Source organism: Symphalangus syndactylus, chromosome 24, assembly GCF_028878055.3.
Source record: "Symphalangus syndactylus isolate Jambi chromosome 24, NHGRI_mSymSyn1-v2.1_pri, whole genome shotgun sequence".
Classification (NCBI taxonomy): domain Eukaryota; kingdom Metazoa; phylum Chordata; class Mammalia; order Primates; family Hylobatidae; genus Symphalangus; species Symphalangus syndactylus.
This window is the reverse complement of record NC_072446.2, coordinates 59,507,187-59,530,911: the sequence shown is the minus strand read 5'-3', so window position 1 is coordinate 59,530,911 and position 23,725 is coordinate 59,507,187. Positions and strand designations below refer to the sequence as shown.

Here is a 23,725-nt window from a genome sequence, read left to right as displayed (position 1 = left end):
TGGTTGTTCAATCTGTCCTTACTGATTTATAGGAGCTCTTTATACAGTAGGAAAATTAGTCCTTTGTCTAAAACTTGAATTCAAAATATCTTTCCTATTTTGTAATTAAGCTTTTTACTTTGCTTACAGTGTTTCTGTCAAGCATGATGTTTTATTTTGCTATTCTTTGTTTAACCATTTCAAATTTAACATTGTTTATTTTATGGTTTCTGAGTTTTAAATCAGGTTTTTAAAAGCCTTCTTTCCTCCAGGTTTCTGGGGAAAAACTTAGCCCACGGATTTTTATAGTCATTTTATTATTTAATATTTTTGCACTTAAATCTTCAATCTAGTTACCATTTATCCTGGTGTAAAACTGAGTTGTGGCCAGGCACGGTGGCTCACGCCTGTAATCCTAGCACTTTGGGAAGCCGAGGCAGGTGGATCACGAGGTCAGGAAATCAAGGCCACGGTGAAACCCCATCTCTACTAAAAATACAAAAAATTAGCTGGGCGTGGTGGCAGGCACCTGTAGTCCCAGCTACCCGGGAGGCTGAGGCAGGAGAATGGCGTGAACCTGGGAGGTGGAGCTTGCAGTAAGCCGAGATCACGCCACTGCACTCCAGCCTGGGGCACAGGGCGAGACTCTGTCTCAGGAAAAAAAAAAAAAAAAAAAAAAAAACTGAGTTGTGTGGTGCCAATTTACTTTTCTTTCCTCCTAGACAGCTTAATAATCCCTCTAATAATTTCCCTAAGGTTTGAATAGCACATTGATTATAAACTAAATTCCCCTAAGTATCTAGGTCAGATTCTGGATGTTTGCTCTGTTTTGCTCTTGTATCTCTTCATACACCAGTTTTATATGTTTTAACATGTGATAAGACACTTGTCAGAAAACATGAAGGCATGAGTTAGGCTAAAAACTCTTAACAGTAATAGCTATACCACACACCACAGAACAACTACATACTGGCACACCCTGCTTTGCTTTGGGCATACAAGGCAACAGCTTAAGTGGAAATTTATTAAAATACAGATGGGCTGGGCGTGGTGGCTCACACCTGTAATCCCAGCACTTTGGGAGGCTGAGGCGGGTGGATCATGAGGTCAGAAGTTCAAGACCAGCCTGGCCAAGATGGTGAAACCCTGTCTCTACTAAAAATACAAAAATTAGCCAGGTGTGGTGACAGGTGCCTGTAATCCCCGCTACTCGGGAGGCTGAAGCAGAGAATTGCTTGAACCCAGGAGGCAGAGGTTGCCGTGAGCTGAGATCACACCACTGCACTCTAGCCTGGGCAACAGAGCAAGACTCCATCCCAAAAGATAAAAAAAAGAATACAGATGGGGTCCTGCTGTTATATCTGGTATCTCCCAGTAAAAGAAGACAACCAAAACCAGGAAGAACTTGAAACCTGTGACCAGTTCTGTCCTGCATCCACAAAGACACAAATGAAGAACATGAAAGCACGTCTCTATGTGCGATTGCTGCAGGCCAGCCATTCTAAGTTGCTTTATACAGAGGAGGTAAGATCAGCTTCATTACGAGGACAGTTTTAAATCCAGCCGATTCTTAAATAATTAGCAAAGGCCAATCCTGTACTCATCATTGCTTGTGGCATTCCTCACAACTGACTGTGCCACAACGAGCGTATCCCAACACAGATGCTGAAACCCACACAGGAAATCCTCCAAACGCACTTCCTAAGACGCAAGAGGTTCAGAATATCTTTATTGTCATATATCACCATTAGGGTCAGTAAAGATACACTGCAAAAATGCAATGCCATTTAGAGAGACAGACTGCAGGTTTGCTTCCCTTGCCTTACATTTGGAAAAGAAAATTCCAGAGATTTCTTAAAGACAGAGGAAATCTATTGGTTAGCCTCATAAAATCAGCGAATGGCCAGTGAAGTATAAATTCACTAGCTGAGCATCATGTAGTGCCAGCTCATGTCATTCTTACTACAATAAAATTCCAAAATTAAATAAATTTTTAAAAGCTCACCAAGATGCTATATTTTTTCATTGAAAGTGTTATTTTTACATAGATCACAAAAAGAATGTGGCTGTGAAATATCTACTCTTACCCTCAACATAAGGGCCTTCTTTGGGATGCTCACGGACTCTCAAATTGAAGGTTTTAGATGACTTCCGCCGAAGTAGATCTCTCACACGTTCGTTATAAATTTCTAAGTAGCTAAAAATTTTAAATAAAATTGAATTCAGAAAAATGATTTCAGACATTAATATCAGTAACGACACATAACAGCAGCAACCTGCTAAAATAAATGGCCACAGCAGCAGTAACCATTTACGAGTGGTGACTGTGTATCAGGTACAATGAGTCCTCACTTAAGGTCATTGACAGGTTCTTGGAAAGTGCAACTTTAAGGGAAAGGACATACAGTGGGTCCTCAAATAACAATGCTTCTTTCAACATCATGTTGCTATAATGTTGATGAGAAAAAGAACTGGTTTCATTATATGTTGTTTCACTTAAAGTCACGATTTCCAAGAATGTATCAAGAAGCCACATTAGGCCAGGGGTGGTGGCTCACGTCTGTAATACTAACACTTTCGGAGGCTGAGGCAGATGGATCACTTGAGGTCAGGAGTTCAAGACCAGCCTGACCAACATGGTGAAATCCCATATCTACTAAAAATACAAAAATTAGTTGGGTGTGGTAGCGGACGCCTGTAATCCCACCTACTTGGGAGGCTGAGGCAGGAGAATCGCTTGAACCCGGGAGGTGGAGGTTGCAATGAGCCAAGAGCATGCCACTGCATCCCAGCCTGGGTGACAGAGTAAGACTCCATCTCAAAAAAAAAAAAAAAAAAAAAAAGGAAGGGACATTAAATGAGGACTTACTGTACCATGCTAAGTACTAGACATGAATTATTTCATTGAATCCCTAAAATACCCAGAGATAGGTACCACTACTATCCTCATTTTATAGGTTAGGCAAGGGAGGTTTAGTGTGATTCAAATAACTTGTCCAAGACCACACAGCAGTCAAGTAGGTGTAAAAATCTTATATTGCCATGTCTGCCCTTGAAACTACTGAAGAGACTGGCTCCCCTCACAGGTTTAATTTCAAGGAGGAAAAAGCACCTCAACCACTCAGATTTACTTGTAGATTAGATTTATAGTGATCCAACCAACACAAAGAATAATACAAACCTTACTAAGCTAAAAGAATGAGGCAAGTGAGTCAGAAGCTCACACCATTTGAGATGAACATCCCAATTAGTTTCTGACCAAGCTGTTATTTCTACCAGCTCCCAAATCCTTATCCAAACTGTACCCAAGAAAATCACTAAAAACTTACGTGTTTTAAGCTTTATCCCCAAACCATAATCACAGGAGGGGAAAAGGGAAGACTTTTTCTTTAGGAATCTAAAGACCTTATCCACTTCCAGCACCTAAATGCAAGCCAACCAGTATTGACTCTAATCAAGCTCACACTCGGTTTACACAGGCCATAAGCCCTACCTGACTTCAGTTCGAAAAGAAGCTTCATCCCATCTGGTGGTTTCATTTATCCGACTGAAGAGCCCTTCACAGATCCGAGGTATTAAGCCAGAATCTCCCTGCAATGGGAAGGACCAATTCCACAGCTGTCACTCAAAATAAAAGTAACTGATGACTGAATTTGCAATTTGCTGGCGTGAACTTAGACTCAAGCGGCCCATATGCCAACCCCTGGCCTACCACAGCCCACGCCATATACCCCCTCCAGGGCTGCTTTCTACTCTCTGAAATGAGATGATTGATTCTGATTTATACAGGCTGGGACTCTGATAATACATGGTTATCAGTTGTTAGTCAGTTAAATCATGGCTTACAAACAAGGAAACTTAATTTCTAACATTTAAATAAGACAGTCTGTAACTGTACAATAAATGTTAAAAATATAAGCTCGAATGACCAAAGTAGGTGAAATACACGCCAGGCAAAAAAACACCAAGAAAAACTTAGTAATCCCCACGGTAGTTAATAATTGTCTTAAAAACTTAGGTAACAAGACCACATTAAAATCCATGCTGGCCAGGTACGGTGGTTCACGCCTGTAATGCCAGCACTTTGGGAGGCCGGGGTGGGTGGATCACCTGAGGTCAGGAGTTTGAGACTAGCCTGGCCAACATGGTGAAACCTTGTCTCTACTAAAAACACAAAAAATTAGCCGGGTGTGGTGGCACATGCCTGTAATCCCAGCTACTGGGTAGGCTGAGGCAGGAGAATCGCTTGAACCTGGGAGGCAGAGGTTGCAGTGAGCCGAGATTGAGCCATTGCATTCCAGCCTAGGCAACAAGAGCAAAACTATGTTTCCAAAAAAAAAAAAAAAAAAAAAAAACACCACATGCTAAGTCCCTCCTTTGATAGAGTAACCCCTACCCTGGCTTTCCTCGATGGAAAATTTTAATACACCATATTATTTACACAATGTGGGTGTAACATTCAATAACATGTTTCAGTCAACCTTAAAAAGCTGATGAACCTCAGAATATAGTAAAAATCAGGCAAAATGATCTTGCTAGGAAACCAAGGCAGAGCATCAATGCTTTATTCACACGTTCCCTCCCTACTTTCACTCAACCCCACACCCAAAAAAATAAAAGAAAGCATGACTGTGTTCAGAGATTGTTTTTTCTTTGTACCATTAAATCAGTACTAATTCTTAACAAGGCAAAATGAGTCTTACATCGTATTTTTGGTTCTTACTTTAAAATGAAGAAAGGATACCCAAGCAGCACTCAACTATAAGATCAGAGAAAAACACTTGTAATTTGTGAGTGCTTTATAAATGTTTGACTTACAAAAAATAGTTACTAGGGAATCAACATGCAAATTTCACTTTTAGAAGTTTATTTTTTTTTTCCAAAGGCACAGTAGGAAAGGAGGAAGTGAGAAGTAATGATAAAAAGAAATGTGAAACTCTCGAAATTAGCTGTTTGTTCCTCTCATTTGTTCTTCCCTTTTTGGATTGAAGACTTGCTGAACAGCACTTACTGACTTCTTGTGTAAAGGAAGAGCCTGGATGTAAGCAGTGAGGTTACATGTCCTGAAATAATTTATTCTGGAAAGATCTGTTTTCTAACACACGACTTCCATGAACCTCCAAACCTTCAGCATTACAGACACCACATGTGTGCCAGCAGGAAGCCCTCAATCATCTTCCACTAGTGTCTCTACATCTCAACAATGCCACAGGTTTGGCAGGCAATGAACAGAGCTTTCACTAAGAAATAAGAAAAAAAAAAAAAAAACAGGCCAGGCACAGTGGCTCACGCCTGTAATCCCAGCACTTTGGGAGGCCAAGGTGGGCAGATCATCTAAGGTCAGGAGTTCGAGACCAGCCTGGCCAACATGGTGAAACCCCGTCTCTACTAAAAATGCAAAAATTAGCAGGGCATGGTGGTGCATACCTGTAATCTACTTGGGAGGCTGAGGCAGGAGAATCACTTGAAACCAGGAGACAGAGCTTGCAGTGAGCCGAGATCACACCACTGCACTCTAGCCTGGGCGACAGAGTGAGACTCCATCTCAAAAAAAAAAGGAAAAGAAAACAGAAGAATGATCTAAATCTGGAGAAAACACAGAACAAGAAAGGTCTTGCAATAATTCCTAGTTTTTACTCCTCTGTATTTTGGGGAAAGTATAACATTAATATTAGTTAACTTACATAGCTTATAAAACTGCATACGGTGTGTTTATAAATATGTAAATTATATAAACTATATAATTCTAACTTTTTAATGTATTTTCAGGATATATGTGGTACCTTTCTATCTAAGAGTTAGAATTTCTTTTACATTTTTCTTGGGGAAAAATGTTTTGAATAATTTTAAAAAGAACAGACTTCAGTAATTTTATTCAAACTGTTATGCTGGCAGAAAAGAAGAATAAATTACTTATGGGCCCAACACACTTTTTTGATAAGACTATAAGGCCTTTAAAAACAGAAAATGAGCAGGGACTTGCATCCATTATTCATGCTTATATACTTGAAACTATTTCTAATTTAAAATCTCTCAAAGGAAATTTAGTCCAACTTATTACTGAGTTTTATCTTATTACTAAAGAATAATCAGAACATGAAAAGTTAGTACAGACCAAATAGATAAAAGAGATCATTCTACCAGTCCAGAGAAAGATAATGAGAAATTTCCTTCCCACAGAGTATAAACAACGTACAGAATTTCCCATCATAGTGTATGACTTTCCAGATCCAGTTTGCCCATATGCAAAGACACAAGCATTATAACCTTCAAATGCAGACTTCACGACATCTGTGCCAAGGGTTTTGAAAACCTGAAAGCCAAAAAGAACACACAAAAGATACAATTATCATAGATTTTAATAAAAGCCCCTTCAGTGTTGACAATGTTCTTGAATGATACTTTCAGCTCTTAAGGATTAGACCATATAAATAAATCACTGCAGAACCATTCACAACAACATATGTATATACCACAGTTTTTAATCAAAAATAAACTTTTTAAGCAAACAAAAAGCAGCCCCATCCTCTTTCCTACTTAAGTTTACCAAAAAATATCCTGAAGTATAAAAATGTAAACAAGGCAAAGTGACAATCATGTTTAGAAGCAAAGACTATTTTAAAGCATGATGATTAGCCATTCAGAATTATATAAATATATAAAGCTATTCATTCTATCAGAGTTTCCAAAAACAAAATATTCAAAACCTGAAGGTCACAGACAGAAATTACTGCCCAAGCCAAGCCAAATCAATGCCATCATTTTAAGGGTCCAGCTAGTCATCAAAATCACCCTCTGCAGGTGCTCATGCAGCTGAGTGACAGGTGGGTGCAGATGAGGATGGGGTGCTGGGCTCCCCCATGTCAGTGTCCAGATGCTTTTTCCTATTTGGGCATTTGCCCAGGATGGAGAGGGCAGGGAGACAAGCTGTGTGGGGCTGGGGCGGGGGTCACACCTTCAATGGCCTGAATCCACGCCTGATGTTCCATATAATTACAATTCGGGTAGTGAAAGGAGGTGAAGTACAAATGCTTCACCCAGACAACTGATGGTAAATGAAGGAAATCAAGGTTCAAAGTCTTCTTAGTTATAGCCAGCTGGAAAGAGACAATCAAAGCTTTCATGTAGTCTCCTGTCCTCTCAGTGCAGCACACTAAGGGCACATAAAGCATCTCCCTGCTTCAAAAGGTAGGCACAACAGCAGCTGAAGAGATGCCAAACAAGGAAGCTCCGTCAGCTCCAGATGAAGGACTCCTCTGTGGTGTCACCACCGTCCAAGGTGGGGCCTCAGCATCCCTACAGGAGCATTCAGTCTACGAGTGACACCACATCAGCCAACTCATGGGACCCAGATGGATCAACCAAATAGTCATCTCCAGCTACTGCCAAACCAAGAGCAGCAGGTCTCAAACTTTGCAGCACATTACAATCACTTGGGAGGCTTTGAAAAGTCCAATGGCCAGGCCAGTAACCCAGCCCAATTAAATATGAATCTAAGGGGGTGTGAACCTAGGAATCCATATTCTTCTAAACTCCTTATGTGTTTTCAAAGCGTGGCAACATTTGAGGAGTGACCTAGAGCACTCACATCTGCCAGTCAGCACAGGCAGTACAGGGACCCTGAATGGAAGCCAGATTCCCATTAGGATGTGCACATGGCCCACATCAATGCACACATATGGAGACAACTCCCCTCTGGCCACAACACCCACACCCTAGACAGGGCCGGTAAACCTGGCCATCTCCATCTCAGCTCCACCTCAACCATCCCTGCTGATAACACAGCCTGTCATCCAAGGACAAGATGAAAATACAGCCAAGTGGAACTCAGCTGTCTTCAAATCCATCTTCCCACTGACTTCTACAGACTTTGTTTCCTCAACCTCATCAGTAAAAGATTTCAACAAACTGTCATTTCAATTGAGTCATTTCCACAAATTGCCAGTCTCACTCATTCTAATTCTTAACCATTTTAGCTTTAAGAGCTGATAGTTTTCGATCTTGCTCTCAAATTCTGATGACTTACTCAAGTCTCAACCATAATGGCAGCTCACACTTACCCTGGTCTTTCTAAGCCCTTTCGTGTGTTCGTGTATAGTTCTCATCAAAACGCTACAGGGTGAGTAGTGTTACAAGACCCATCTTTCAGATGAGGAAGCTGAAGGGGGAGAGGTCAGGTAACTGGGCACACATTAGGGAGTACCAGAGCTGGGACTGCATCTAGGGTTTAGTTATCGCTGTGATGTGTCCTCTTCCCACACTCTCTAAAGCAACAACCAGGCCCCAATCCTACCTGGAAGGGCCCCTCCCTGAACTTCTCTTAAGAAGCAAAAGTCAGGAACCCCAGGGGCACTCAGGACTCCAGACCACCAATTGGAGGCTCATTTTCACCACTGTATATGGAATATGAGTAAAAACTAAGTATTTCCCCAATTCTCTCAGGTTAAACAAAACACAAAAGGCAAATATCATTTTTTATGAATTCACTAGTAAGGAAAAAAGTCTTCTAAAAACTTCTCAAAGAATAAAGAAGGATTGTTTCTCACAGTTTGGCCTGGGGCTAAACCAAAGTCATGGAAAATATCACATTTAAACCAACCCAAAGGTTTTCAGAATAAAATTATTCCCTAAGGTTAAAATCTATGCCTACCACTTTGCTAATACTTCATTGCCCAGAAAGTTAACCCAGGCAGTTTTCCGATTCAGGGGCTCAGGGGGGTTTGGGGTCAGGAGACATGACTGCAAACGGGTCTAGAAAATCCAGGTCTGGAGGAGCAGAGACCCTGGGCTGGCTCAGACTCAGACTCACTCTCAGTGAGTCTCAAATAACCCACCCAAACTTGGCGGTATGACCTGGAAAAGCAGCCGGCACTGCCTGCATCTCTCCAGAGGTCTTGGCAAGGAAATCGAGATACCCCCATCACAGCTCCCACAGAGGATGCACCAAGCACCGTCCCCACAACCAAGGTGGGAAGGGGGGCCTGCTTTATGAGACTGACAACTGCTCTTCCCCGCTGGCATCAGAATCTGGCTGGCCTGGTTACCTGAAATCCACCTTGCTGCCTGTCAGAACACAGACTTGAAAGCTGATTTCCTGGGTAATCCAAGGCATCACTGGGGCCTCACTTGAGGGGAACTGCCCACAAGAGGGCACTGTTAAAACAAAAACTCGCTCATCGGGCATGTCAACTGGGAGATGTTAGGTTTCAAGTTTCTCCTGGGTTGAATTAAGGAACAGGTTGTGTGAGATCAAAGCCTCCCTCTGGAGTTTTTAAGAACCATTAAGAAAATCAGACCTTGTTTAATGGTCTTTAATTTACATGACTGTAGATTTAAGTTGCTTATTGAGTTTTTTTCTAATTCTAAAATTAACTTGGGAGAAAAAATATTAATGGTCATCTTACTTGGTATTTGTTCAAGGTTAAGGGAAACTTGAACTATAGTAGTAGACGTGATATATTTTCTCAATATGGCTTTACATTCAAATAGAACACACACACACACACCATGCTACACTGGCATCTTCCCCTATTTATAGCAGGGATGCAACCTGCCAGCCACTTCCTGTGCCTGATCCATCTGTCATCTTGAACACACCACTCCTTCTCATCCACATCCTTAAGACCTTCCAGTGGCATCTCCAGCACCCGTACAGCTCCATGGTCCAATTCTGCTATTAAAAGTCAATTAGGTCTACAAACCTGAGCAAGTTCCTTAAACTTACTGAATCTCTTCAACAAAGAAAAATAGAGTTAAAATTTAACACATTTGATTCCTGTGAGGATTAAACAAGATAGCACATATGAACTCCAAGCAGAGTTTCTGACAACAATGGAAGTTCAACCAACATCAGTTTATCTTTCCTCTCCCAGGCCTTCTTTCAGACCAGGCACCACCTCTCTCTGTGAGGCTGCCATTCCCATCACTGCCATTCCTTCCTATCTTTCCCTAATTTTTTAAGAGACAGGGACTCGCTATGTTGCCCAGGCTGGACTTGTCCTGGCCTCAAGCAATCCTCCCACCTCAGCTCCCCAAGTAGCTGGGACTACAAGTGAGCGACACTGCACTCAGCTCCTATTTTTCCCAGATGTTTGATTCAGTATCTTCTGGATACAGTCGCTCCAGTCCTCCAACTTTAACATTTACATTGTCTCAGAAAGCCAGCTTCCTCCACAAACCGTTTACAAATGGACTACATTTCTCAAATGTTAAGGTGCACACAGAGAACTGGGGATCTTGCTGAAGGGGAACATCACGCTCCGGGGACTGTTGTGGGGTGGGGGGAGGGAGGAGGGACAGCATTAGGAGATACACCTAATGCTAAATGACGAGTTAATGGGTGCAGGAAATCAACATGGCACATGGATACATATGTAACAAACCTGCACATTGTGCACATGTACCCTAAAACCCTAAAGTATAATAAAAAAAAATAAAAAAATAAAAAATAAATAAAAATAAAGGAACTGAAATGAAAAAAAAAAAAAAAAAAAGAAATGTAAACAAAAAAAAAAAAAAAAAAAAATTCAGATCTAATTCAGTAGGTCTTGGAATAGGTCCTGAGATTTCACATTTCTAACAAGTTCCCAGGCGGTACTGATGATTCTGGTGCATGGACACATTTCAAGCTGCAAGAAACAAGTACTTTTGGTGGCTGGCAAGATGACCAAATAGGAACAGCTCTGGTCTGTAGCTCCCAGCAAGATCAATGCAGAAGGCGGGTGATTTCTGGATTTTCAGTTGAAGTACCACCTAGCCGGCTCATTTCACTGGGACTGGTTAGACAGCGGGTGTAGCCCACAGAGGGTGAGCAGATGCAGGGTTGAGCGTCGCCTCACCCGGGAAGTGCAAGGGGTCAGGGAACTCCCTCCTCTAGCCAAGGGAAGCCATGAGGGACTGTGCTGTGAGGGACGGTGCATTCAGGCCCAAATATTATGCTTTTCCCACAGTCTTCGTAACTCGCAGACCAGGAGGTTCCTTCGGGTGCCTACACCACCAGGGTCCTGGGTTTCAAGCACAAAACTGGGTGGCTGTTTAGGCAGACACCAAGCTAGCTGCAGGAGTTTTATTTTTTTCATACCCTGGTGGCACCTGGAACACCAATGAGACAGAACCGCTCATTCCCCTGGAAAGGAAGCTGAAGCCAGGGAGCCAAGTGGTCTAGCTCAGCAGATCCCACCCCCACAGAACACAGAAAGCTAAGATCCACAAGCTTGAAATTCTCGCTGCCAGCACAGCAGTCTGAAGTGGACCTGGGATGCTTGAGCTTAGTGGGGGGAGGGGCATCCGCCATTACTGAGACTCGAGTGGGTGGTTTTACCCTCACAGTGTAAACAAAGCCGCCAGGAAGTTCAAGCTGAGTGGAGCCCACCACAGTTTGGCAAAGCCACTGTAGCCAGACTGCCTCTCTGGATTCCTCCTCTCTGGGCCTAGCATCTCTGAAAGAAAGGCAGCAGCCCCAGTCAGGGGCTTATCGATAAAACTCCCATTTTCCTGGGACAGAGCACCTGGGAGAAGGGGTGGCTGTGGGCACAGCTTCAGCAGACTTAAACATTCCTGCCTCCCAGGTCTGAAGAGAGCAGCAGATCTCCCAGCACAGCACACACGCTCTGCTAAGGGACCGACTGCCTCCTCAAGTGAGTCCCTGACCCCGGTGCCTCCTGATTGAGAGACACCTCCCAGCAGGGGTCGACAGACACCTCATACAGGAGAGCTCCGGGTGGCATCTGGTGGGTGCCCCTCTGTGACAAAGCTTCCAGAGGAAGAAACAGACAGCAACCTTTGCTGTTCTGCAGCCTCCGCTGGTGATACCCAGGCAAACAGGGTCTGGAGTGGACCTCCAGGAAACTCCAGCAGACCTACAGCAGAGGGGCCTGACTGTTAGAAGGAAAACAAACAAACAGAAAGAAATAGCATCAACATCAACAAAAATGACATCCACATAAAGGTCACCAACATCAAAGACCAAAAGTAGATAAATCCACGAAGATGAGGAAAAACCAGTGCATAAAGGCTGAAAATTCCAAAAACCAGAACGCCTCTTCTCCTCCAAAGAATTACAACTCCGCGCCAGCAAGGGAACAAAACTGGACAGAGAATGAGTTTGATGAATTGACAGAAGTAGGCTTCACAAGGTGGGTAATAACAAACTCCTTGTGCTAAAGGAGCATGTTCTAACCCAATGCAAGGAAGCTAAGAACCTTGAAAAAGGGTTAGACGAATTGCTAACTAGAATAACCAGTTTTGAGAACAACATAAATGACCTGATCGAGCAGAAAGACACAGCACAAGAACTTCGTGAAGCATACACAGGTATTAATAGCCAAATAGACCAAGCAGAAGAAAGGATATCAGAGATTGAAGAACAACTTAATGAAATAAAGCATGAAGACAAGATTAGAGAAAAAAGAATGAAAAGGAATGAACAAAGCCTCCAAGAAATATGGGACTATGTGAAAAGACCAAACCTACGTTTGATTGGTGTACCTCAAAGTGACGGGGAGAATGGAACCAAGTTGGAAAACACTCTTCAGGCTACTATCCAGGAGAACTTCCACAACCTAGCAAGACAGGCCAACATTCAAATTCAGGAAATACAGAGAACACCACAAAGATACTCCTCAAGTAGAGCAAAACCCAAGACACATAATCATCAGATTCACCAAGGTGGAAATGAAGGAAAAAATGTTAAGGGCAGCCAGAGAGAAATGTCAGGTTACCCACAAAGGGAAGCCCATCACACTAACAGTGAATCTCTCGGCAGAAACCCTACATGCCAGAAGAGAGTGGGGGCCAATATTCAACATTCTTAAAGAAAAGATTTTCAACCCAGAATTTCATATCCAACCAAACTAAGCTTCATAAGCAAAGAAGAAATAAAATCCTTTACAGACAAGCAAATGCTGAGAGATTTTGCCACCACCAGGCCTGCCTTACAAGAGCTCCTGAAGGAAGCACAAAATATGGAAAGGAAAAACCAGTACTGGCCACTGCAAAAACATACCAAATTGTAAAGACCATCAACACCATGAAGAAACTGCATCAACTAACGGGCAAAATAACAAGCTTAGCATCATAATGACAGGATCGAATACAGACATAACAATATTAACCTTAAGTATAAACGGGCTAAATGCCCCAATTAAAAGACACAGACTGGCAAATTAGATAAAGAGTCAAGATCCATTGGTGTGCTGTATTCAGGAGACCCATCTCACATGCAAAGACACACACAGGCTCAAAATAAAGGGACAGAAGAATATTCACCAAGCAAATAGAAAGCAAAAAATAGCAGGGGTTGCAATCCTAGTCTTTGATAAAACAGACTTTAAGCCAACAAAGATCAAAAATTACAAGGAAGGGCATTACATAATGGTTAAAGGGATTAATGCAACAAGAAGAGCTAACTATCCTAAATATATATGCACCCAATACAGGAGCACCCAGATTCATAAAGCAAGTTCTCAGAGACCTACAAGAAGACTTAGACTCCCACACAATAATAGTGGGAGACTTTAACACCCCACTGTCAATATTAGACAGATCAATGTGACAGAAAATTAACAAGGATATTCAGGACTTGAACTCAGCTCTGGACCAAATGACCTAATAGACATCTACAGAACTCTCCACCCCAAATAACAGAACATACATTCTTCTCTGCACCACATCACACTTATTCTAAAATTGACCACATAATTGGAAGTAAAACACTCCTCAGCAAATGCAAAAGAATGGATATCCTAACAGTCTCTCAGACCACACTGCAATCAAATTAGAAGTCAGGATTGAGAAATTCACTCAAAACCACACAACTACATGGAAACTGAACAATCCATCACATAAACAGAACGAATGACAAAAACCACATGATTATCTCAATAGATGCAGAAAAGGCCTTCAAAAAAACTCAACACCCCTTCATGCTAAAAACTCTCAATAAACTAGGTATTGATGGAAGGTATCTCAAAATAATAACAGCTATTTATGACAAACCCACAGCCAATATCATACTGAATGGGCAAGTCGGAAGCATTCCCTTTGAAAACTGGCACAAGACAAGGATGCCCTCTCTCACAACTCCTATTCAACATAGTGTTGGAAATTCTGGCCAGGGCAATCAAGGCAAGACAAAGAAACAATGGGTATTCAAATAGGAAGAGAGAAAGTCAAATTGTCTCTGTTTCACATGACATGATTGTATATTTAGAAAACCCCATCATCTCAGGCCAAGCAACTTCAGCAAACTCTCAGGATACAAAATCAATGTGCAAGAATCTCAAGCATTCCTATACACCAATAACACACAAACAGAGAGCCAAATCATGAGTGAACTCCCGTTCACAATTGCTACAAAGAGAATAAAATACCTAGGAATACAACTTACAAGGGATGTGAAGGACCTCTTCAAGGAGAAGTACAAACCACTGCTCAAAGAAATAAGAGAGGACACAAACAAATGGAAAAACATTCCATGCTCATGGATAGAAGAATCAATATCGTGAAAATGGCCATACTGCCCAAAGTAATTTATAGATTCAATGCTGTCCCCGTCAAGCTACCACTGACTTTCTTCACAGAATTAGAAAAAAACTACTTTAAATTTCATATGGAACCAAAAAACAGACTGTATAGCCAAGACAATCCTAAGCAAAAAGAACAAAGCGGGAGGCATCACGCTACCTGACTTCAAACTATACTACAAGGCTACAGTAACCAAAACAACATGGTACTGGTATCAAAACAGATATATAGACAAATGGAACAGAACAGAGGCCGAAGAAATAACACCACGCATCTGATCTTTGACAACCTGACAAAAACAAGCAATGGGGAAAGGATTCCCTATTTAATAAATGGTGTTGGGAAAACTGGCTAGCCATATGCAGAAAACTGAAACTGGACCCCTTCCTTACACCTTATACAAAAATTAATTCAAGATGGATTAAAGACTTAAACCTAAGACCTAGGACCATAAAAACCATAGAAGAAAACCTAGGCAATGCCATTCAGGACATAGGCATGGGCAAAGATTTCATGACTAAAACATCAAAAGCAATGACAACAAAAGCAAAAGGTGACAAATAGGATCTAATTAAACTAAAGAGCTTCGGCCCAGCAATATAAACTATCATCAGTTGAACAGGCAACTTACAGAATAGGAGAAAATTTTTACAATCTATCCATCTGACAAAGGGCTAATATCCAGAATCTACAAGGAACTTAAACAAATTTACAAGAAAAAAACAACCCCATCAAAAAGTGGGCAAAGGATATGAACAGACACTTCTCAAAAGAAGACATCTATGCAGCTAACAAACATATGAAAAAAAAGCTCATCATCACTGGTCATTAGAGAAATGCAAATCAAAACCACAACAAGATACCATCTCACGCCAGTTAGAATGGCGATCATTAAAAAGTCAGGAAACAACAGATGCTGGAGAGGATGTGGAGAAATAGGAACACTTTTACACTGTTAGTGGGAGTGTAAATTATTTCAACCATTGTGGAAGACAGTGTGGCGAATCCTCAAGGATCTAGAACCAGAAATGCCATTTGACCCAGCAATTCCATTACTAGGTATATACCCAAAGGATTATAAATCATTCTACTATAAAGACACATGCACACGTATGTTTATTGCAGCACTATTCACAATAGCAAAGACTTGGAACCAACCCAAATGCCCATCAATGATAGACTGGATAAAGAAAATGTGGCACATATACACCATGGAATACTGTGCAGCCATAAAAAAAGATGAGTTGATGTCCTTCGCAGGGACACGGATGAAGCTGGAAACCATCATTCTCAGCAAACTAACACAGGAACAGAAAACCAAACACCAGATGTTCTCACTCATAAGTGGGAGCTGAATAATGAGAACACATGGACACAGGGAGATGAACGTCACACACTGAGGCCTGTCAGGGGGTAGGGAGCTAGGGGAGGGATAGCATTAGGAGAAATACCTAATGTAGATGTCGGGTTGATGGGTGCAGCAAACCGCCATGGCACGTGTATACCTATGTAACAAACCTGCACGTTCTGCACATGTATCCCAGAATTAAAGCATAATTAAAAAAAAAAAAGAAAGAAAGAAAGAAACAAGCACTTTTTCATGCCCTACTTTTCGAGATGCCATTGCATGGATTACAACCCAGGCCAGGCAGGACAGGAATTCTTACCACCGTTTTAACATATGGAGACCTAAAGCAATGTATCTAAAGAAGCTGTCAACAAGCCAGGAAGAGGCCCAGAAATGAAGCCTGCGTTTTTTCCTTCTATACTGGTGCTCCCCATTTCTAACCCCATTCTGCTCAAATACCCAGCTTTTCCCCACCCAGAGAAATATACTTGTCCCTCTGCTCACCTGAAATGTCAACATCAGTGTCTTGATAGGCTTCTGGGGGCACCTTTGTATCTGTTCTTATCTGTCCACTTCACATCTACATTTTAGCCCTTAAAAGCCTGCAGGCCAGATTTCTTGGACAAATTCCAGCATCATTCTAGACTCTAGAAAGATTCTGAATGAAATGTTCTTTCTTTCTAGAATCCACTCTAAAACCTGTAATGATCCACACAAGCTGGGAACACATGACTTGGGTTTGAAGTTTCCTCCTAAATCTCCACACTGAATAGGACTCAAGGTTAAGTGGCTTCTTTACTGGGCTTCACAGCATACACATGTCCCCCCAGAAATGCTTTCTATGTAGAGCTCCTTCTAAACAGGAACCATATCCAAGTTTTGAAACAAATTAAAAATTATCATCACTATGCTCAAAGGTGAAAAAAAAATCAATCTTTTGAGAACTGAATTCTTCTCAGGCTTAAATAAATACTATATAACACTCAGAAAGGTAAGTTAGCAAAGGCTAATTTTATATAAAAATTACATTCAGAAAGAAATTGGCAAGATATTTTAAAGTATTTTAGGGTAGGCATATTTTTCTCAATGTGAAAATAAATCAACATAAATATTTTGAAAATATCATATACCATTTCTTGTGAAACGTAATCTGGGCTTTTTGTATCAGCAGAATAAAAAGAAAAGTCATAGGTGAAGGTCTTGGTCCGTTCTCTTCCTGAGTCCCCAGTGCCTCCTTCTGGTATCTAGAAAGAAATGATTGGGATAATGATAATGTAAAGAGCACTGCCATTTGACCCAAATTTCCATGTTTATACCCTGACTAGAAACCATTTCATTCCTGCTGGCTTCTCTAAAAAAATAAATAAATAAAATTTAAATATAAACTAAACTCCTTGCAGCAATCCAAGTTCTCTGTGATATGACCCAAGAATACTATTCTGACCTTTTCTTTTTATCACTATTAACTCCTAAGAACCCAACATTCCAGCCAGACTCTGTATTTCCAGCTTCAGTGACTTTTACTTACTGTTCCCTCCACCTAAATCCACCAGAGTTGGGCTTTGCACAACTACAAGGGTGGTATTCACATAGATCATGATAAGATTGGCACCTTCTAGAGCTGTATGATTTGGTGGTCTCATTGAAAATTCTAGGTCAGATGTCTCCTCTTTCATGACACTTCCCTTGGACACTCCATGGAGAAGTAATTTCTCCTACCTCTGACAGCCTAGACTCTTCCAGGACACATCATATTGTGAGTTTATTGCAGATGTTTGCATATATCTTGTCCCCCTTGCTATATGCTTAAAGTGCACCTCAAAACCATGTTTTAACATCTTCATATGCTCCCAAAGCCTGTTTCTTGGACATATGCTGAATAACTTCAGTGAGCACCACGTTTTCCACACAATTCACATATTATAAAAAAAATTGTTATGATTCTTATGAAGACACTAAAAGTCTAGGCATCTGTTCTGGTTACTCAAACATCAGATGATAAAATGTTTATAAAACTCAAAAAGCAACAGAGTAATCGAGGAAAATAGATTCCATAATGCACAAAGAAAGGAGACTCATCCAGAGTCAGTGGTCTTTTACCAAAGCACTGTAAGCGTAGAAAGTGGAACATGAAGGAAAGACAAGGTAATTACCAGCAGGGAATGGACAAGTGACAACTGGGTAGAAACACGAGAAGATGTGAGAGGCCAAAGGAAGGGAAAGAAGCACAGTGCAGGCCAGATAGAGCTGGAATGCACAAGGGTTGTGCTAAGCAGAGAAAGAAAGGCATCCAGTGGAAAATGCCTCAGGCAAAGGACACCAGCGCCTCAACGGAGGAAATGAAATGATCCAGAGGCTGCCCAGTTGGAAGATGGGAGCATTTCCCAGCTTCTATCATTGGAGATCAACTCGCACTACTTTGAAATTGGATCTCAAAGTACCCAATCCTTTGAGCCACAAATTAATAGAAATCTCCTCAGACGTGAACAAGAGATAGATCTGATTTGGCCAGGAAGCATCATGTCTCAGAAACCCAGACCTAAAAGTTAATGACAAATATCGAAGGAGAAAGGCATTGAACACATAAAGTACTTCATTTCTTTCTTTTTTTGTTGTTTTTTTTTTGTTTGTTTGAGATGGGGTCTTGCTCTGTTGCCCAGGCTGGAGTGCAGTGGCACATACAGGGCTCACTGCAGCCTTGATCTCCTGGGCTCAAGTGATCCTCCCACCTCAGCCTCTCGAGTAGCTAGGACCACAGGTGTGCACCACCGAGCCGAGCTCTGATTTGTTCAATATTAATTGTATACCCTTGTTACCCTCCTCAGTGAAACGCATTCAGTGTCCTTTAAAAATTTCCTAACCAAATAAACAAACAGGATATTTTAAGTGCCAAAGGAGAAACTTGCCATCTTGAATTTTTTTTTTACTTTTTTTTCCAGAAAAGAAATTTGGTGGTTTTTTTTTAATCTTTCCTCCCTGAGTTTTGAATAATAATATCAGTTCTTCTTCAAGGATTACCAAACATGATCCTCTTCATTAAAAACGGAAAAAAATATACGGGCAAAGCTTATTTAATGTTCACAGAACACAATCAATTGCCAGGCTAAGTCCCTACTACGAGGACACAGGATGAAAATGCCCGAATAGGCCGGGCGCGGTGGCTCACGCTTGTAATCCCAGCACTTTGGGAGGCCGAGGCGGGCGGATCACGAGGTCAGGAGATCGAGACCATGGTGAAACCCCGTCTCTACTAAAAATACAAAAAATTAGCCGGGCGTGGTGGCGGGCGCCTGTAGTCCCAGCTACTCGGAGAGGCTGAGTCAGGAGAATGGCGTGAACCCGGGAGGCGGAGCTTGCAGTGAGCCGAGATTGCGCCACTGCACTCCAGCCTGGGTGACAGAGCAAGACTCCGTCTCAAAAAAAAAAAAAAAAAGAAAATGCCCGAATCTGGGATAGACTCAGGAGCTCCTGGACCAGAGCAACAGCTTGGATTTGGCTTCCAGATCAAATAAAGCCAGGGATGGGAAAGGAAACGGGATCAACTCTTCTGCTTCAGACTGAGCCCAAGCCAGGTGCAAGCTGACGTGGCTAACGGCACTGGAAAGGAGGGTGTGGAAACAGCAGACAGGCTTTATTTACTCAGAAGTCATCCCCACAGTAAAGCAATCACGGGGCTCTTGGAACTTAAGCAAGGCCAGGTCATGACTTGCCTTTAAGTTTGTGATTGTTGTTTTGCTTTTCTCCATCTGAATAATGAACTTGGCCTCCAAGTCCTTTTCCCTGCAACACAAATAATTCAGTAGTGGTTAGAAGAGAAAAGATTATTAACAACAAAACAAAACAAAACTAAACCCATTTGTTTTATTTACTTTTTACATTAGGAGTTTATTTTCAAATGGCATCTGAGGAGCAATCCCGGACACGGGTCCTCCCAAATCCTTACTAATATAACATGAAGATACGCAAAATGATGCCACCATCAACGATTACAGCTGATACACAGTGTGTTGTTAAACCCTGAATGAATTTCCAACTGTAAGCCAAAAGAAGAGTAAATGAAATAACAGACACCACAAAGAGCTAAGACTCACCAAAAAAAAGTAGCCCCCCTCACCCTGTTACAAAGACAAAAAGACCTTAGTCCCCTACTCAAGATGAAAACCAAAAAGAAAACTGGAGTGGTTACAAGCAGGTGCTGCTTCCAGAAGCAGCCAGGGCACTGTTCCCTTCTCCTCCCTTCTTTCTACATCTGTTCAGAAACTGCATTTCTCAGAAAACAGCAGAACAGGAGGACTCCTAAAGAGTACAGTTCCCTAGGATAAATGACCATACATTTACCCAATGGAGTGTGACACCACTGAACGAGGAATGAGGAAGATCTCTATATCCTGTTATGGCGTGGCCACTGGGATATACTGTTCAGTGGAGACAAAAGATGGAGAAAATCTATGTAGAAAAATACAAATTATATTTAAACACTTTTTTAAAACCTATGTATTTTTCAAAAGGGAAAAAAAGTAAAAATTTTCCTAGGGAAAAAATACCTAGGAAAAAAAGGGAAATTGAGGATAAGGATTTGGGGCAGACAAGGGAAGTGGACAAGGACAGAAGCTAGATTTCTGCAAATATACTTTGATCTGGAGGTCATCTTTAGAATGATAAAAATAATTTATGCAAAAATAAAACAAAAATTTTTAAAAACAAGCTAATTCAGAAGTAAATTGAAGCGAATGAATCTAGTTGTGTACCACAAAGTGAGAAACTATTTCAGTTATGACTCTGTAGAGGAATTTGACTATATACTATAATGAGATATATCCTAAAAAGAAAAAGAAATACAAGGAAATCTTAAAGCATTTTTAGTAATCATATTTTTGGTGGTAATGTAAGTGTCATTATTCTGAGATTTCTGTCCGTGTATTGTGGGACATTACAAGAGTAATTATGTTGGTGCCCTAAAGAACCAAGGTTTTTGAAGTGGCTGAATGAGATACAAACATAAGTCTGAGGAGGTTAAGTAAAAACTGTAGTCCTGGCCGAGCGCAGTGGCTCATGCCTGTAATCCCTGCACTTTAGGAGGCTGAGGCAGGTGGATCACCTGAGGTCAGGAGTTCAAGACCAGCCTGATCAACATGGAGAAACCCCATCTCTACTAAAAATAGAAAATTAGCCAGCCATGGTGGTGCATGCCTGTAATCCTAGCTACTCAGGAGGCTGAGGCAGGAGAATCGCTTGAACCCGGGAGGTGGAGGTTGCAGTGAGCCGAGATCATGCCACTGCACTCCAACCTGGGCGACAGAGCAAAACTCTGTCCCAGAAAAAACTGTAGTCCTGAATCTAATTGGTAGGAGTAGCAGAAACTTCATCTTTCATCCAAAATTTAAAAAACAAACAAACAACTCCCTTGCTTTGTCCATTGAAAAGGCCTAGAATCTTATGCTCAAATTATAGCCTATAAATACCATTTTCTACTAAAATAAGTCAGGGTTCCTTGGAGAAGTGACTCAATCCAAATACTGAACCATCTCCTCACACAATAAAGCAGGAACACTAACACAGGTCACTAGGGCTGTGGCGGGCACCTTGTAACATGGCTCCCGATGATCACCTGGCACTCACACCCTGGCGTGTGCGATCCCTGCCCTTGAATATGGGCTGGACCTAATGAGTCACTTCTAATGACTACAACACAAACACACCCAGGTGATGGTCTGTCACTTCCCAGGCAGGCTTTCAAGACTGTGACTTCTGTCTTGCTGGCTCTCTCTTCTACCCTCTCTTAGAGCCCTGGCAGTGCAAAAAGTGAGGGACGACAGAGTGAGGACCCCTGTGGACAGACCCAGCCAGCAGGAAACAGGGGCCTGCCAGCAGCACGCCAGACAGCCTGGCAAGAGCACGCTCCCCAAGCCCGCACCGGGACATGACGATGAGAGATGACTGGGCAGCCGTCTGGCACCCTGACTGCAGTGCTAGGGGAGAGCAGGAGTCAGAGGACCCTGCTCAACCCCACCCAGATTCCTGACCCACAGAAACTCTGAGATAATACATGCTGTGTTTTGTTGTTGTTGTTTGGTTTTTTCTGAGACAGGGTTTCACTCCTGCCACCCAGGCTGGAGTGCAGTGGCATGATCTCAGCCCACTGCAACCTCCACCTCCTAGGCTCAAGCGATTATCCTGCCTTAGCCTCCCAAGTAGCTTTGACTTACAGGCACGCACCACTGCACCTGCCTATTTTTGTATTTTTTGTAGAGATGGAGTTTTGCTGTGTTGCTCAGGCTGGTCTCAAACTCCTGAGCTAAAGCAATCCACCCGCCTCGACCTCCCAAATTGCTGGGATTACACGCATGAGCCACCATGCCTGGTCAATACATATTGTTTTAAGCCCTTAAGTTTTGGGGTAATTTGTTATACACTAAGAGAAAACTATACAAGGACCCTGTCAAAAGGACTCAGGAACCAACCTGCATAAGTTCCTGCTGTCCAAAGTTGAGAGATCTGGGCAGCAAAAAAAACTAAAAACCAACTGAAATACATAGAATATATTTAAGCACATAAACTCATAACTTAAAAATAAAAACTCAATGGTCCCCTCTGAAAGATCAAAGGATCTGTCTCATTATTTTGAAAACTGTTAAAAGAAAGAATCAAGCATTTATCTTGCATTTCCAAAACTATCTGTACTTCAAGTAACCAAATAACTGTGAAAGAAAGTTTCTCCTTTACAGATATTCCAGATAAAAAAATAAAGAAGTAATAATGACATTAAAATATCATTTCATCACCCCTGGTGAATTAATGGCTCTAGGGAGGGACCACCAATGGTTACTAGGCCAGCCACTGTGAGAAAACCAGGTACGAGGTATATTCTACCTGAAGTACCAACGCCACTGCCCCAGGGTTCCTGTCCTTCCCTCGCAGGGATGGCCTGACTCTGACCTAGAGCTGCCCTATAGGGAACCAGCAGGAATGACAAGTAAGTAGGAACATGCCAATGTTCTCAGGTGGGGGAATCGGCAAAATCCAGCCTGTGGGAAAGGCAGCAGGGTAAATGACTCAGCATATTCCAAATTATGACAAATTGCAAAGAATATAAAGATGGAAGGGAAATCTAAAGCTAGAAAAGACACTAAAGACATATCAACCAACTGGATCCTAATTCAAACAGAAAAAGGACTTTAAAAGTTATAACCATTTGGGAAGCCGAGGCACATGGATCATATGAAGTCAGGGTTCAAGACCAGCCTGGCCAACATGGCAAAACCCCGCCTCTACTAAAAAGACAAAAAATAACCAGGCGTGGTGGCGGGCGCCTGTAATCCCAGTTACTTGGGAGGCTTAGGCAAGAGAATCGGTTGAATCCAGGAGGTGGAGGTTGCAGTAAGCCACTGCACTCCAGACTGGACGACAAGAGCAAACTCCATCTCAAAAAAAAAAAAAAAATTACAACTTATGTAGGGAAATGTTAACACTGACTAGATATTTGATGATATTAAGGAATTATTATTAATATTGTAGGTGTGATAATAGTATTATGACTTAAAAAAACCTTTTAGAGATACATATTAAAATATTTACAAATCAAATGATATGTTGCCTTGGATTTACTTTAAAATAATACAGGTATGGGGAAACCAGCTAAGGGGTAACATCTTGGCCAGCTCAGATGAACACAGACAAAAATAAGTATCAGTTGTGAACAATTAAACCCAAAAAGCATTTGCAGTAAACACCATTCAGGAACTACAGCAGATTCCCAGGGCCAAGTTTAACATTTCCAAGCCTGAAAAATGCTTCCACTCCAACCCACCAGGAGTTGGGCAATTCCATTGTGGACCCAAAAGTAAGAACTGCTTCACGGACACCCCACGTTCATGT

At 41.8% G+C, this 23,725-nt stretch overlaps 1 protein-coding gene across 28 annotated transcripts in view; it reads right to left on the bottom strand.

Annotated features, from left to right (window-relative positions):
* The window catches only part of KIF16B (kinesin family member 16B), a 338,999-nt gene that overhangs the window by 275,005 nt on the left and 40,269 nt on the right, over positions 1-23,725 (bottom strand). For all 28 annotated transcript variants that reach the window (XM_063633957.1, XM_063633953.1, XM_055265225.2 and 25 more), the window contains exons 2-6: positions 19,561-19,630; positions 16,981-17,094; positions 6,176-6,292; positions 3,473-3,570; positions 2,067-2,176 (exon numbers count right to left, since the gene is read on the bottom strand). In XM_063633957.1, coding sequence (XP_063490027.1) covers positions 2,067-2,176; positions 3,473-3,570; positions 6,176-6,292; positions 16,981-17,094; positions 19,561-19,630 — 509 coding nt within the window. The remainder of the gene's footprint in view (positions 1-2,066; positions 2,177-3,472; positions 3,571-6,175; positions 6,293-16,980; positions 17,095-19,560; positions 19,631-23,725) is intronic.